This window comes from Dermacentor albipictus, chromosome 5, assembly GCF_038994185.2.
Source record: "Dermacentor albipictus isolate Rhodes 1998 colony chromosome 5, USDA_Dalb.pri_finalv2, whole genome shotgun sequence".
NCBI classification, from domain to species: domain Eukaryota; kingdom Metazoa; phylum Arthropoda; class Arachnida; order Ixodida; family Ixodidae; genus Dermacentor; species Dermacentor albipictus.
In genome coordinates, this window is record NC_091825.1 from 101,648,263 (window position 1) to 101,664,266 (window position 16,004).

General features: G+C 48.4%; 1 protein-coding gene across 2 annotated transcripts in view; it reads left to right on the forward strand.

The window, feature by feature from the left end:
* sev (receptor protein-tyrosine kinase sevenless) overlaps window positions 1–16,004 on the forward strand; it is a 163,826-nt gene that overhangs the window by 131,987 nt on the left and 15,835 nt on the right. For both annotated transcript variants that reach the window (XM_070538643.1, XM_070538645.1), the window contains exons 15-32: window positions 1,519–1,728; window positions 2,547–2,672; window positions 3,231–3,406; window positions 3,898–4,087; window positions 4,263–4,416; window positions 5,250–5,416; window positions 6,005–6,180; window positions 6,533–6,671; window positions 7,724–7,980; window positions 8,548–8,817; window positions 9,345–9,538; window positions 11,199–11,530; window positions 12,079–12,303; window positions 12,762–12,976; window positions 13,334–13,472; window positions 13,814–14,058; window positions 14,512–14,688; window positions 15,333–15,643. In XM_070538643.1, coding sequence (XP_070394744.1) covers window positions 1,519–1,728; window positions 2,547–2,672; window positions 3,231–3,406; window positions 3,898–4,087; window positions 4,263–4,416; window positions 5,250–5,416; window positions 6,005–6,180; window positions 6,533–6,671; window positions 7,724–7,980; window positions 8,548–8,817; window positions 9,345–9,538; window positions 11,199–11,530; window positions 12,079–12,303; window positions 12,762–12,976; window positions 13,334–13,472; window positions 13,814–14,058; window positions 14,512–14,688; window positions 15,333–15,643 — 3,703 coding nt within the window. The remainder of the gene's footprint in view (window positions 1–1,518; window positions 1,729–2,546; window positions 2,673–3,230; window positions 3,407–3,897; window positions 4,088–4,262; window positions 4,417–5,249; window positions 5,417–6,004; window positions 6,181–6,532; window positions 6,672–7,723; window positions 7,981–8,547; window positions 8,818–9,344; window positions 9,539–11,198; window positions 11,531–12,078; window positions 12,304–12,761; window positions 12,977–13,333; window positions 13,473–13,813; window positions 14,059–14,511; window positions 14,689–15,332; window positions 15,644–16,004) is intronic.

Consider the following 16,004-nt stretch of genomic DNA (forward strand, 5'->3'; position numbering starts at 1 on the left):
TATGGCGAAGGCAAATGAATTCAATATATCAACGACAAAACAAAACAAATCTAACTGAATTGGGCATTAATATTGCGCTGCATGGACACGCAGCTCAAGCAAACGCTAGGACAAAGCTCTACGCTCTAAGCATTCTCTAAGCATTCGCTAACATCCATGCCATCGCGAATGACCGCAATTTCTGTGAATGGTTGCATTGTATCTCAGGTGGTGCCACTGGTTAGTTACTTCGCGTTGCATTCAACGTGCGGTGCGCATATGGATTGTGGTTACTAGTACAAAAGTTTGTTCTCTTCTGAAGCAATTCAAGCGCTTGGTTGCAGGACGGTTTTGGAACAACCGGGCTTGTAGTAAATCTCTCGGCATTCTAAGCATTTAGGTCGACCTGGGCTTTAATAATATGACGTAGCGGCACTGCATAGGTACGCAGGACGCACGCAGTAAGCTACGTAAGTGATTTCCCTTGTCGAGTATGTGCGAGCATTGCACTGCATACACCAGTTCGATGCCGGTAGTAGCAGGCACTTCCCACATTATGTGCGGTGCGTGTTCGATAATGGGCGGACTATCACTATAACAGAACGGGTTCCAAGTGAGAGGTGGCGCAATCAAGGGTGGCGGAGGATACGGCGAAGTGATGAAATTACGAAATTTTTAGAAATATGAGGGAGACGACTGTCGCAAGACAGGGGTAACTGAATGTCAGTGTGAAGTGGGCTTTCGTACTCAGTGAACGTAAAATTAGGCCGATGATGACAGCACAGACCAGGGCATCATGCGTAATCCAAGCCAGCCTAGGCGTAATTCTGGCTTTGCGTTTGCGGATGAGCGCTGCGACGTATTCGTTTCAGTTTCAGTTTATGTATCAAAGACTTATGTGATGTGCAGATGGAACACAATATACGGGAGGAGAACGTAAAAAAATACAGGAATCTACAACGCAAGCGTCCTGCGCAGCTAACGCGTGGTTCTAACGCATTAATCGAAGCCACAGGCACCACGGCACCTCAATTTTCACTGAGTTAAGCACATTGATTAAAACACCACTTGATGCGTTGTTGCGAGTCCGTCTGCTGCATAAATACGTTTCCATGCCATCGCAGGCCTTTGTCGTGTCATACTTTAACACCGCGCACGCTTTCGTGTGGACCATCATTTGTTGTATATGCCTTCGTGTCTGAGGTCTCTAACGACGCCTTTCCGCCAGAATAAATACTCCGATAATAGCAAATCTAGAATTTTAGAATTTGTTTTCGAGCATTGATTACTCGCAACGTGCGCATTCAAACCTGTCATGAGAGCAATACGTAATACGTGGTTTTCCTCTCAAGCGCTTAGCCTGCTGGAGCAGTTACCTGCACGGCCCGCTGAATGGGCGTTCGGGTGTGGTTGTTTCGCATTGCTCGCTGCGGTGTACTGTTGTGTACTGTGATGTACTGTGGTGTACTATGGTGTAATATGGTGTACTGTGGTGTACTGTCGTGCCGGTGACGGAGTGAACTTCGCCCGCTCTCGCAGGCGCCGGCGCATGGCAGCAGTGGCTGTACGAAGTTCGCGTGCAGGACCAGTCGACGCAGGTGTACATCTACGCGATGAACATCAGCGACACGACGACCACGGTGCGCAACCTGCGGCCTGACACCGCCTACTCGGTCAAGGTGCGCGCCTACAGCCCCGGTGGGAGGGGACCGTGGTCCGTCGACTTCGTGGGACGCACACTGCGCAAGCGTGAGTGCAGCCAAGGAGGAGGAGTCACACCCGTCTCCTCCAGTTGGAGAGAAAAATCCGGACACCTTGTAACCTTGTAAAAGTGCGGAAAGTTGGGCGAGTCGGTAGTTATTCATTATGATATGGTGACGTAGACAAAGAGTAGACGAAATTATATTCACAAGATGTATACAGAAAAAAGCACAGCCAAGAGGGCAGAATAACGACAACCACGAACGAGCTCTTTCGATCGTCCTCTCCCTCGCCCTGCCGGGCGCCTCCTTGAGAATGCGGGAATGGCCTGTAACAATATTGCAGTGCACACACAACCAACGAGGACAGAAGGCAAATGCGCTTGTGTGTTACCTTTGCCTTCTGTCCTCGTGTGTTGTGGGTGCATTGCAGTATAATAATGAATGACCATAAGCCCTTTGTTTACCGATGGCGTCAACTGTTCTTGCTATCGTACAGTACTTTGTAAGGTAGGTGCATGGCACTAGTTTCGTACGGTGCAAGCGTTACACGTTTGCGCTTTAAAACAAATTCAACTTCTTCCTACCTGCATGCATTTAAAGGGAACGTAAGGCAAAAGAAAATGCAGCATCACTCACGTGCCCATTGGAAACACAGAGTTGAGACGTTGCATGTCTTTTAAAGTACTTTTAGAGTAGCTTCGGCGCTGTGTTTCTGCGCTTACTCAGTCATTGGCAAGTTCGGAACATTTATAGGAAACGTCGCCGCTTTGCTTCCATTGTAGATGTTATGGTGCTGTGAATATGTGCAACTGTTGTCCGTAGCAGGCCTGTCTTAAACAACGATCACATTTATTCTTGGAACAGCCTCCAAGCAAGGCTTCCCCTACATGCTGTGGAGCGCCAACGAAGCTCTGCTCAAGTCCGACATCGTCGGCGACAGCGTGCAGCCACTGATCCACTGGAGTAGCCTCAACGGAGCCTACATTACAGGTGGGCATGTATTTCTTCAAAGGTTTAGCTTTAAGCTCGCCTCGAAAAACTTGCGAGTGCCAATGGCGTCTAGAAAGCTCTCCTCGAACTGCCTGCCGGGTCGTTTTAATGAGCGGTTCCACACCAAATGACTTGAACCAGTCACACCTTTAATATAAGTTAAAAAGTATCAAGCCAGCCTCGATGAGATGGCTTCATCCATGTGCCGCGTATATGTGTGCAACTGGATCGCTGTGACTGTATGGTGCATGGTCGAATGAGCTGTCAAAGTAAAAATATAATCCTGCTGAGGCATATGCAGGATATTGATGACGGCCAGGATACTAAGTTTTGATCATTTGGTTTGAACCAAAAAAAGAGAGAAGTAGAACACTTCTAAGGCTGCACTTACGGCTTTGCATGCTCTACTTCTTTTGGCAAATTTCTCAAGTCATTGTCAGTGCTTGTTTTCTCCCCCACTTTTGTTTTTGTCAGCTCTTGGGCTGTGTCATTCGAAGTGTGGGCCTCACGCTTTGCACTCACGTTAAACGCGCTACATGCTCTTTCTTTTTTTTTCAGACATCGCCTGGTATCAGAACCAACTGTTCCTGAACACTAACACATCAGCGGTCTACACGTACAACGTGTCGTCCCACTTCTCCCTTGAGCGACTGCCGAACATAACCCACGCGGCTGCCGTGGCAGTCGACTGGCTGGCACCGAAACTGTACTGGTCGAGTCCGCTCAGACAGATGGTGAGCAATAACTGAGAAACCACTAATGTCATGCTCTGCTTAGCGCACTACATGAAGTCTTTGCACGCTGAGCAAAATTAAAGCTGGTCCAAACTGCCGTCGACGTTGATCGTGTTTTGGACTCCTTGAGGAGGGCAGATGTAGCGGTTGGGCGTTGTTGAGGTTCCGTTGTAACTTGTTCTTGCTCAACATTTCATCATACATTTTAAAGATATAGCACTGCTTTTCCCTCATAATAACGAGTCAGCTTCTTTGGTAACGGCAGCCTTCCGGCACAAGCCTGATTGTGCGCTGTACCGGTATTCCCTGGGGGGAGCCAATGAGCGACCGAAGACAAATGTTAGGACTTAGTCGCTACACAAGTTGTCCTTCGACATGGCCTTATCGCACTGCCCTTAATGTCCAGACTTCTTTATGTAAATATCGTCAACTTCTGCTGTAACAGACCTTTTCATGCTATAGTTAACGCTGCCCTCACCTGCACCTCGCAGATATCCCGTTCCAACCTGGACGGCACGCACCCCGAAGCGCTTCCTTTTTTAACGATGGCTCAAGAGATAGCCGTGGACTCGCTGGCCGGCTATCTCTACTGGGCCACCTCGCACAGCGTGGAATGCTCCCGCCTCAACGGCGACGACAGGCTTTCTTTCTTTCAGACTGGGCTCTTCTCCGGAAAACAAGGTGAGCACCCAGGAAAGCCCACCTTGCATAAAACGTGGCATGTGCGCGCATCCAAGCGCACCTGCTGCATACAAACGCATTTCGTAAAACTGAGGTCTGCGTTGCAAAGCCCCATTCAGTCAGTGACCTGTAACGATGTTCGCTTGACCCATGGTTCTTTGGTTTTGCATTGCAGTTATGGGCCTAACGCTAGACGTCGGCAACAAAAAGGTGTACTGGATGGTTAGGAGCTTCGAAGGGTCCAAGCTTTTTCAAGCGCCTATGAGAAAAGATGTCCAGGACAACCACATCGCCGGGAAGATCATTGGTCCTCTTAGTGAAAGTGAAATGTAAGTAGGGAACAGTTATCATGCTTTATATGATTTATATTTGGATTTTTGGATTTGTATCTTTATTTGAAATATGGATTTTCCGGTTATTTTTTTGTCCGCGCACACATAAAGTGGCCAACGTTTACCATGTCCAGTCAGTGTTGGGCTGTTTTTGTCCCCAAAGGATAGATATCTTTGTTACCTTAAGCACAATGAGTAGTTTAGTAGGACCAAACGTTACTGAAGATAAGGATTCCCTTGCAATGATAATTAAAGAAATGAAATCTATGTAAAGTACTGTGCAAAGTAAATAGGACCGCGGAATTGGTGTCCAAGAACGATTACTTCACACGCATGAATTTGAATCCGATGCGCGAATGTGCACATAGTGCGTTCCTGCTTCACCTTCAGCCCCTTAGAATGCACTGGTGCGTGACTTGGAGTAAAATTACTTTTTTCACTTAATTGCAAAGCCAGTGTTCCCTGTCGCATTACGCGGAACTGAACACCTTTCATCAAAAATACTCAGGCCCCGCTGTTTCTGGCTTGGCCTGACTCTAAGATACGTATAGCGTCTCGTGTGGTAGTCGCAGCGCTTCAAAGCTCTGAAGAATGAAAAGACTGGTTGTTTTGGGGCTTTAATTATAGTTTCACAGTTACAGATTTATTATGTGTGTACGATCGCTGAGCCCAAAAGCAGCTGTGGTTACGTACGGAGTAGCCTGTTTGCGTTTTATGAAGACTGTGTCTGAGACCGTGTATCCGGCCTAAATGCCTCTGTAAACGCGGCAAACCTTATTTAACGAAATGCTTATATTGGCGCTGATTTTCGACCACCTTTCTCTTTTCAGGAAAGGACCGGTGTGGTATTTCAGCGACCGTCTCTACTGGATCCACCAAGAGAAGCAAGCGGTAATTTCGAACATGCTCGGTCAGAGCGTCGCCACGCTCAAGGGACTGGGTCTCTTTGAACTCAAGGCTCTGGCAGTGGTCGACTCATCACTGCAGCCCTATCCAGGTAAAAGGCTGCCCCGTCTCCGATATTGTTTGAGCTATGGTTGACCTATGGAGTCGTTTTCGTGAAAGAGAAACTTGCTTAAGGGAAAGCAGAGAGGTCGGCGTGAAGTAAAAAGGATTTCCCTTCTCTCTCTTCCCTTTCTCCTTTCCCCCGGCGTAGGGTAGCCAACCAAACTCTGGACTGGTTAACATCCCTGCCTTCCCTATCTCTCTCTCTCTTGCCTACTGCTCCGCAGGAGATATGAGCAGAAGATATGTTTAACATTCACATATAAGCGTCCGTTGAGTATTTATAAGTAAAACAACATATAGACAGCAAAGGGTCACGTTGCGTTTGCTTTCCAGGACAATTTTAGCTGATTACTTTACCGACGAGTTAAAATATAAGTTGCAGGATCCAGGCTATCTGGGAGATGACCACAGTACTACTATATTGTTCATTATCCTTATTGCGTCAAGCGTGGTTCGGAGTTGCTTGTCCTTAGAAAAGGAGCCTTCTTTTTCGTGCATAGGGTGTTATCCACTGGGCATGACGAGAATTGTGAAAATGCTTGAAACTGCTTTTTTTTTTTTCCCGCCCTTCTTTTAGGTGGCATGGACAGAGCGGTGGTTAACGTCGTCCCATCGCAAATAATGCCGGAAGGAATTCAGGTGATCGGCACCTGGGAAAATTTCACGATCATCTGGCCCTTGGAGAGCGATGTTAACTACGGAAAAGTTCACTATGAGCTCAGGATCAAGGACGACCGCGAGGTTTACACACAGGTGAGTTCGGCAGCCTTTCAGTGCACGAGGGCGTTTGCTTCGCTCGAAAATAAACTCGATATACGCGTGATATGAAACCACGTAAAATAAAACGTTGTTTGCAAGACAACCCCAATAGTGGCCTCAGCTTGAAATGGGGATACGAGATATGCAGAGGTAAAAAAAAAAATCACGTGGACGCGAGAGGTTTTTATTATTTCGAGTCTAACGTACTTCCCCTCCTCTCATTCTTTGGACTCGCCGCAGTAGTAGAGCCAGGCGGCAGTTGCGTGCAGTGCGTAACTCATTTATTACTGAGCGTGAACGTAGCTCTCTCAGTAAGCAATGCTATATTTTTCCTTTCAATACTCAGGTGACCGAAGCAAATCGCTTCGTGTATCCATCGTCCAGTCTTCTGAGACCCTACACTCGCCTGGAGATTGTTGTGAGGGCTTACACATTTTGGGCCTCCTCGCGACCGACGGCTACCGTGATTTATTCGCCAATGTCAGGTGAGCACAACATCGCTAGTGTAATTCTTTCAGTCGGTTTTCTTTTTCCTGTTTTGCACCGGTGCGCAACTCATTCAAGACGCGCCATTTATTTCCCTCTCTCTTACTGCCGTGAGGCGATGGTCAGAGTTCAGTCTCATCTTCCTCAAGCCAGCACCGATTTTTCTTTCTTTCTTTTTCTTTTTTTCAGTGTGTTACATTGTTTTGTCGCTTTCAAATTACGCGCCCATTCAGTGTTCAACGGGGAGTAAACTGTTTACGCTAAATGGCTGTATTAATAACGAAGAGCTAAAGTGGGATATCGTGATCGTGGTAAATATCCTATGTATACATATGTGAAAAATTGAGCAATTTGAGCTCATTTTTGCTCTTCAAACAAGAACCATGAGTTTGTTGAAAATCTTGCGAAAGGTTTTTTTTTACGCTGCAGGTAATTAATAGCATCCCTCTTTCATTCTGTGGCCTTTTCAAGTGAGCGTACAACCAACTTTTTACACCAGTCGCGGTGGCTTAGCGGCCATAGCGTTGCGCTGCTAAGCACGAGAGCACGGGTTCAAATCACGGCCGCGGTGGCCGCATTTCGATGGGGGCAGGGGGGTATGCGAAAACGCCCGTGTCACGTACATTGGGGACACGTTGAAGATCCCCTGGTGGTCAAAGTTAATCAGGAGTTCCCCAACACGGCATGCCTCATAATCAAATCGTGGTTTTGGCACGTAAAACCCCAGAATTCGTTCAGCCAACTTTTGACATATATCAGTGCATACAGTACTGATTTGCTCCGCGCAAATAACGCAACGTCAGTCGACTTCACTGCACGTTTCTACCTAAAATACTGCGGATTAAAAAAAAAAAAAAGTAATTAGAAAGTATAGCACGAGAAAAAAAAAACACTATATTCATAAGGCAATGAAGGCATGCGAAATGAAAAACAAAAGTGCGCCCTTTGACGCTTTCGTCGGCGTTTCCCCCGCGAAATGTCGCTTCTGGCAGGCGCGTGCTGGCGCGTGCTGGCGCGTAGTTGACGCGCGCGTGTGGTTGCCGCCTCGCAGTGCCCACGGAGCCCCTGCAACCGCGCGTGTTCGTGAGCCACAAGTCGTCGCCGCTGCGCCAGCGCTCCGTCATCGAGGCCGAGTTCCGCTGGGCGCGGCCGCAGCACCCGAACGGCGTGATCGAGAGCCACCGGGTCAACTGCTGGTTCTACAAGGACGGCAGCGTCAGCACCCTGTGCCACAACGTTCGCGTCTCCGGGGACGCCCTTCACTACCGCATCACCGACCTGCTGCCGAACACCACCTACTACTTTCAGGTGAGGGCAACACGCGGGTCAGGCATCGATCTCGCCATATATGTGATGCGATAAACATAGCGAAAACGTCCGTATTTTTATTGTCTACATCTCTCGCGCACCAGCAAGAAATTTAGTTGGAATCGTAAAACGTCCTCTGTTGCACGCTTAGGAGCTGCAAAGTTGCATTCATTTCTTTTAGTGCATGATACATTTGCCTGATTTCACTCAGAATCAAAGTAATATTCACTATTTCATCATGTGCTATTATTACATATAATTACGCAAAGAAGTCTCGTAGCCATGCAATAAAATGGGACCTCCTGTCGAAAGATTTAAAGAACTGTTAAAAGTTACATAACGCTGAGCCCTGTTATTAAGAATGTTTATAGCTCTCAGTTGTCATAGATACTGGACGTATTGTTGTCTGAAACATGCGCCAGTGAAGCCGATTTCTCCCTCCCTCACGTCCATTGCTTCTCTCCTTCCTTCCGATGCTTGACGTCAATGCCTGCCCATCACTAGCGAGATCTAGCAGTCGTATACATATCTCACACTGTCCTCGTGCGTCCGTCCTCGTGTGCGCAGGTCAGTGCGTCGACTCGCGCCGGGGAGGGCCCGATGAGCGAGATGGTGCAGATGAGCACGGCCCGCGAGCACCCCGTGCCTCGGCTGCTGCTCGCCAAGGCCGACGCCGTCAAGCTCAGCGACGTCGACCTGCACCAGGAGCGGCTGCTCTCGAGCAAGGCCAGCCGGCCCGTGGCGCTGGCCTACCTGGGCCGGGACGGGCGCGTCTTCTGGCTCGAGGAGAAAGGGCTCCTGATGGCGTCGGCGCTGGACGGATCGAACATCAGCGTGGTGAGCCACTAGCCCTCTCTGCTCAGTGCGGTTGCCATCAGAAAAGAAAGTAGCCTAAACAAAAGAGAAAAAAAAGAAGGTTGCTTGGGAGGTAGTAATTGTTTTTATCGTAGTACAGCAACAACTGAACGCCCCGCATCTTGCTTTTACTCTGATTTACCTTTGTTGGGCGGCAGAAAGCCTGCATGCACAGATATAGATTGTTTGTGTGCCCACGAACCCGTCGCAGTGCCTCGACGGCTATGGCGTTCTCCTGCCAAGCGCGTGGTCTTGGGTTCGTTGCCATGTCGCGGCAGCTGCATTCGGATAACGGAGGAATGCCAAAAAAAAAAAAAGAAACACTCACGTATCTAGATTTACGCGGATGATAACGACCCTCAGCTAGTCAGTTCTGGATTAATTTAATCCGGGAACCACAACTACAGCTTCTCTCGCAGTCCGTTTGTTGGTTAGAGATGTTAAGCCCCCCCAATTTGTTTACTGTACCAACCGCAGTCAGTGTTTCAGGCATCGCCATTTTTAAACAGGTGCACAGCCTTCCGTCGGCGGGTACGAGCCTCGCCATCGACTGGGTCGGTCGGTACCTCTACTGGACGGAGAATAAGCGTTCCACTGGGCAGAGCTCCATCATCGTCATGGACCTCAACCGAGGACACAACTTCTTCAGCGTCCTGAACAGCAGCGAACACATCAACTCCGTCGAAGTCGACCCTTTCACCAGGCAAGTCGATTGCCCGCTGTGCTATAATATTGGACAAGTTGAAAGCTATTGACGTCTCGCATTTTCACGAACGACTGGCTGGAGTGACATAAAATTGTCGGCGTGATAGGATAGGTAAATGTTCTTTTTTTTTGCGGGATTTCACGGAGTACGGCTGACAGACTCATTATAGTGTGCGTAGCTTTGCCACTTGTCCGTGCATAGTACATTCACCAACAATTGAAAAGGTGCTATGCATTGAAGTTTCGCTTTAACAAATAATGCATATTTGAAGAGTGCATCATTCGGCATGTTATAGTGTCATCGCTGTTTATAGTCCGTCGCAAGTTTACAGAGATATCTGTTTCAGCAGAGGCTTCCTCTCTTGTGTCGATTTCAATACACTGTAGGCACGGTACACTGTAAACTAATTTACACATTTACGTGTGCGTAAAGGTATAACTTGGTCTATAACCCTTACATCATTTTGGGGTTGAGTGTGTGAGTTATAAACCGATTTACCTCCTTATGCTTTTGTAAGATTGTAAATTAGTTTACGGGGTACCCGTGCGATACTGCAGCGGTACCGATACAGTAAGGCTTCAGGACCTTGTATTACGGTGTGATAGTTTGCCGATGTTAGGGCCTCTGGCACTTTTCCGCGGTAAGGACTCATAGATGTTTCAAATAATTGCTGTCACGCATAAATATTTGCCTGGGCATAGGTAAGCCAGTACAGAAAGGTGGCGGCTACTCGTAAAGTGTCCCGACAGAGAGCGCAAAAATTCATAACCTTGACAACGAGCACATTTTTGGAAACAAATACTCGTCCGTCAGAGCGACACACACAAATCTGCAGCCATTTCTAATCGCACATCGTAAATAACATTTACATCGTCGGCCTGAAGCTTTCCGCATTAATATAATCCTTGCATCCAATACCTAGCTGTCTTAATTCTTCAGGTTTTCAGAACATTTCTTGCTATTTTTGCCCCTTGAGTTCTGGTTTCGACACAGCATTAATAGAAGTACAGTGAAGACAGTTCTGCATTAAAATGCAAAGTGATTTTAAGTGCATCCAGGACAGCAGAAAAGGCGTGCAAATGGGGTGAGGGAGCAAGATGTAAGCATAAACTTATTACTGTCCTTTTCTTTTTCACTTGGGAACATCGTAAATTGAATTGCTAGCCTGAGACAAAAGGCTTTTTTTAACATTGGCGTATTTACCTGAACATAAAAGTAATCCAACCACACAGCTGAACGACAGCCATAAACCTCTGCGGCTCGCGACTTAAGGACACACATAGTGAGCCTTTCAAGTGGACGAATAAAAGGGCTCAGAACTGCTCTCAAATATACCTCGGTGAAAGCTCGTGCTGGCCTCGTGTGATTGCGCTGGCGATGTTGGCATGAGTCCCCTTGTGGGCCCAGGCCAAGCAGGCCCAGGGCCTTACTTGAGCCCTAACCCTCAGCCACGTCCCTCTTTACCCTTCCCCCTTTCAATAAAGTTTATCACCACCACCACCTCCCCTTGTGGGCACTTTTCAGGCGTTAATTTCTCGCATCTCCGGTTCGCTCATTGGGAAGTGTTCCGTAAGAGAGTGATTAGTGATGTACTTGATTAGGGAGTTTGTCTAACTTGATAACATCGTGGATTTCTTTATGCCCGTTTCAACCACAGCACGCTCATCTACACTGTGACCAACGAACGTGGCTCGACGACACTCATGACGTGCAACGCGGATGGCTCGAACCCGCGCCGGTTCTTCCAGCGGCTGCACACAGCGAAGAACGAGCTCTTCCAGTCGTCCAGGATCCGGAAGCGGCGCGACCGCTACTCTTGCACGTGCGACCCGCACTCGTCCGTCGGGCAAGCGGTCACCCTGGACAGGTCGGTCCAGACTGAACCTCGGCTATTGTGGGTAGACGGCGACTACGGTCACGTGTGGTCGGCCGACTTGGAAGGCTGCAACTGCACCATGATTGTCAACGCCACCGAGGTCAAGGACGTCGGTGAGTGGGCCCGCCTGAGATCGAGGTTGATCTTGCTTCCAACATATCTGCGATAGGAATGATACCTGCGTGTAATCTGAAAAAAAAAGAATGTTTCCAGCACGCTGGCTGTATGAGTCGTTGAGTATATGGACAATAAGAAGTAGGGAGAATTATGGCGAGTGCCTTGCGGTTACCTTGTTTGTTCAGGTAATACTAGCTTGCACAAAGAAAGGCAAAAACGTTAAGAGAGTCTAATGGTACCGAATTAACAAAATTTGGAGATACCTAGATTTTTGCCGTTTCCTATTCTTTGACTCAAAGGGATAGGTTTCGCTAATATCACAAAGGCACTCCACGCAACTTCGTGCTCACTTTGGCTGAACATTATTCAAGGGCGCAGAAGTACACATACGGAAGGACACACACATCACGGCGTTACTTTGTGTATATTGCCTTAGTTCGTATGTCTATACTTTTGCGCTCATACATAATGTTTCGTAGACCCCAGCAATTTTCGCAAGAGCTCCTTTTTGAGTTCACCTCGGTGTTTTCATTTCACTCACCAGGCTTGCCACCGACGTGCCTCACCGCTGACAAGTTCTTCATCTACTGGTCCAACTCGTCGACGGGCAAAATTTACAGCTACGACAAGTCCAAGTCGGCGGTGGTCTCGGACTCGTCCCCCAACGGCGCCAGCACGCACGGCCAACAGAAGCGGCGTGTCCAGTCCGAGGCTGCTCGAGGCATCCGGGGCATACGGGCCATCGGCGACCACCTCCAACCTTATCCTGGTGCGTGTGTATATATGTTTCACTTGGCTGCGTTTATTTCCAGATATCGTTTTCCTTTTTGTTTCTGATTTTGACGAGGTCGGTGCGGCTTCTCTGATAAGAAATATTTTTCTGCAAGAAGCGATAAAGCAAGATTACTCTCGTTTTATTTGCCTCAGTCTTTGTCGTTAGCCACCGACAGAACTTCAGCATCGTGACACTCCGATATAACTTCCGGCTAGATAAATCAAGGTGGCATCGCTTGTCTGTCTGCGATAGTGTCTTGTCCGGTTCCCTGTCAAGCAGAAGGTGTACAGCTATACGAGAACTTCTTGGAAGGCACACTATCATCATAAAGGACCGATACTTTTCACAGAGCCCATCGATATTGAATGCGGACATTTCGATCTGCCAACTGCATGTTGTGGATGCAACGCTATTGAGCTTTGGTGCGTTTTTTTTCCCGAATCGCTTTGCAGACGCTGAGTGCTTGTCACCTCCGGACAACGTGACCGCGCCGACGCTCGTTTCGTCCTCTTCGCACGAGTTGGTCATCAAGCTGCCAGAGCCCGTGAGACCCCCAGTTTGCCAGAAGGTCTCGATGGCCTCCATCAAGTACACGCTGTTCTACGGCCTGATCACGCCGGACAACGTGTGGCAGTGCTCTGAGTCTCTCTATGGCTGCAGGACGCTGGTGAGACGGGGTCGAGACTTGACAGAATAGTTTTCGTGGCTATTTTCTTCGCAGAGCACTTTCCTCTAGTTTTGCTGCAAATTTGATGGTTTATCGTTTGTTGTATTAAGTGTTCAATGCATGACAGTGAACGTGAGGTAGACATACGCATGCTTTGTGGCGCCCTTAACACCAAATTTGTAAGTTTCGATAAAGTAATGAGACACAAACGTCTTATATTACACGTTAAATTCCATGGCTGCATTTGTAGCTTACGCTTAACAATTTCTTAAATAATTCAGTAAGCAGATACAGCTAGCAAAACCTGTGTGTTGTGTTCTTGGTTGCATAACTTGCCGTGACGCCTTCTCCCTGCAGGAAACGTACAACACAACGGTTATCCTCAAAGATCTTCTTCCGTTCACAAACTACACAGTTCGAGTGGCAATGAGCAACTTCTATAGCATTGGAATGTCGAGTCCCGGACCGAACGCCATCTTCCTTACTGCGGAAGGAGGTGAGTAGGTGTCGCGCGTAGAACCTATTGGTTGGCAGCATCTGTTTCCCAGGCCTTAAGTTAATCCGAATTCTTTCATCGCCAGATCACGTTTATTTCAAAACGCCCCTCATCTGCATGTCTGAGAGGCTAACGAGAAAAAAGTCATGTCATAGCTGTACACCTTACTTAGAGGCTGCACCACTGTTAGACGTAGATGGGGGTAAAGTTGCATGTGCAGATTGAGAAGCAGCCTAATAGAAGCTGGGCTAGATGGTCACGCTCTAGCGTAAAGCGTTCGTCGAGTTCATTCCTTGTGTCAGGCCACTAAAGCTCTGACGACCTTGACGCCCTTCTCTCAGCTCCCAGTGAACCGATCCTGGTGCAAGTGGAGCCCTTGACTCCTACTCGCATAGCGGTCCAGTGGCGGCCTCCGATTAAGCCCAACGGCCACCCGTTGTCGTACGAGGTGCGCTGGTACCGCGACGGCAGCGTCCACAAGTGGCACTCCATGTCCTACCTAACGGGCGCGCCGACCGATGACCGTTCACTGAGTTACCGGATGCTGCTCAAGGAGATGGTGCCTGGCACCAAGTACAGCATCCTGGTGAGCCACTGACTTCACCCACGGTTTTGTGTTTTGTGCGGGTGTACGAGTGAGGATGCATGATTTTGCGTTTTGAAGCTAGGGATGTCCTAGCAGAGGTTATTTGGCAGCTACTTGACCACACCATTGATAAACCAAAATAATCTAGACAGGAATTGAAGATAAATTTTTGAAAGAACTTGAGGTGGCCAAAAATAGGGCCTCGGTTTGGGTGCAAACGTATTGGCAAGTTGATTGGCGGATGTCGGCATTCTCTCAACAGTTGTTCTCGTCTAAACGCTGACAGCATACAAAGTATCTTCCTTCGTCCATAATTTGCATGTTACGCAAAAGGAAAAGTACAAGTATAAGAGAATGCATTTTTTTCTCATCTCATGGATGAATCTAATATGCCTGTCAAGAGGTCGTCGTTATTACAGTGTTTTCATTCAACATTTTAAATTGTTCGTGCAGGTGAGAGCCTACTCCCGGAAAGGTGACATGCATAGCGACAGCGAGTTGCGCTCCGTCACTACCTTCGACTTGCCCTCAAACCTCACGCTAGCTCGTGTGACCTCGCGTGAAATGGACCTCACGTGGACAGCACCGAGTGAACCCGTCATTCTGAGCCACAGGGTCGAGTACCTGAAGGTGAGACCACTGCCTGACCCGTGTAAATGTTTATCGGAGGATAATTTTTTTACCCGAAGGTTGTTCTTTTCGTACGCGACTGCCGGAGTTTCTGTACGTGAGACGACTACGGACGCTTTCACCCACATGCCTTGGGCAGGGCGAGCAAGTCATATGTCTGTGCAATCGGGCAGTTGTTGCTCTTAATGCACATATGTCAATCAGCAGGGAGATTCAGCAGCGTAGCCATTCGTTCGCACTGCCCATTTGCGAAAACACGTTAGACTGTTTGTCAGATGTGCGTGGATCTCATGATTCTTGAAAAATAAATTTTCGCTAGAAGAGCACGGACACATAAATAAAAGGAAACACAATAAAAAGCGTTACTGAACATTTAGTGACCGCGCACCAGGACAAATCAAAGTCATTAGTAGGGATACCTCTGTACACTTGTAAAGCAGTGCGGGCACACATGTACCAACACTGCAGTTACAGCTCGTTCAAAGGCCTTACACGCGCGCGTACGCATTCTTCTGAAACGCGATACTAAGCTAGCTTGTTTTTTTTTCTCTCTCTCTCTCTTTTTCGCGCAAAAATATTCATGCTTCTAAGTCCACGTATTCCTCTTTTCTCCGTTCTGTCCATCAACCCTGTGGGGCGTACAGCCGAGCACCTCCGAGTGGCGCTACTTCACGAGCGAGGCGACGCAGGCGAACCGAACCTACATCTACCCGCTGCGCAAGCTCCTGCCGAGGACCCGCTACTCGCTGCGCATGGTGCTCACCTACCGCAGCTCGCTCAACGACAGCTTCCCGTGGCCCCCGACGGGACACTTCGGCTTCCAGACGCTGGCCGACAGCCCGGGCAAGGCGGCGCCGCCCGAGGTGTTGCTCCTGGGAAAGGACCTCTTCCAGGTGCGCTGGGAGGACGTGCCCCGCAACGGCGGGGAGCTGCTCCTCTACGAGCTGCAAGTCAGGTGCGCACCGAGTCATGAGGGCAAGCACTGCCCGCTATGCCTTCAGTCTTTGCGTTCTGTTAGGTGAGAGGCTTCGAGTCGTGCCCCTAAAAGTTCAAGCGATAGACGCTGTGGCACCTCTTCATTGGGTCGCGTGTCAGTCTGAGGCAATGGACAGAGAAAGATACCACGGCTTCGCCGAAACGTGACTGCGTCAGCTCGTGCAACTCTGGAGTTTTGTCACACATTTTCTGAATTCTTAACCTTTTTTTTCGCCTTGGTTTAACTTCGTGTCTCCGCATGCAAATGTATCGTCACCTGAAACTAGAAATAAGACTTGGTGTTGCGTTGACATTCAAAGTTTTGTTCGCAATCTCAAATT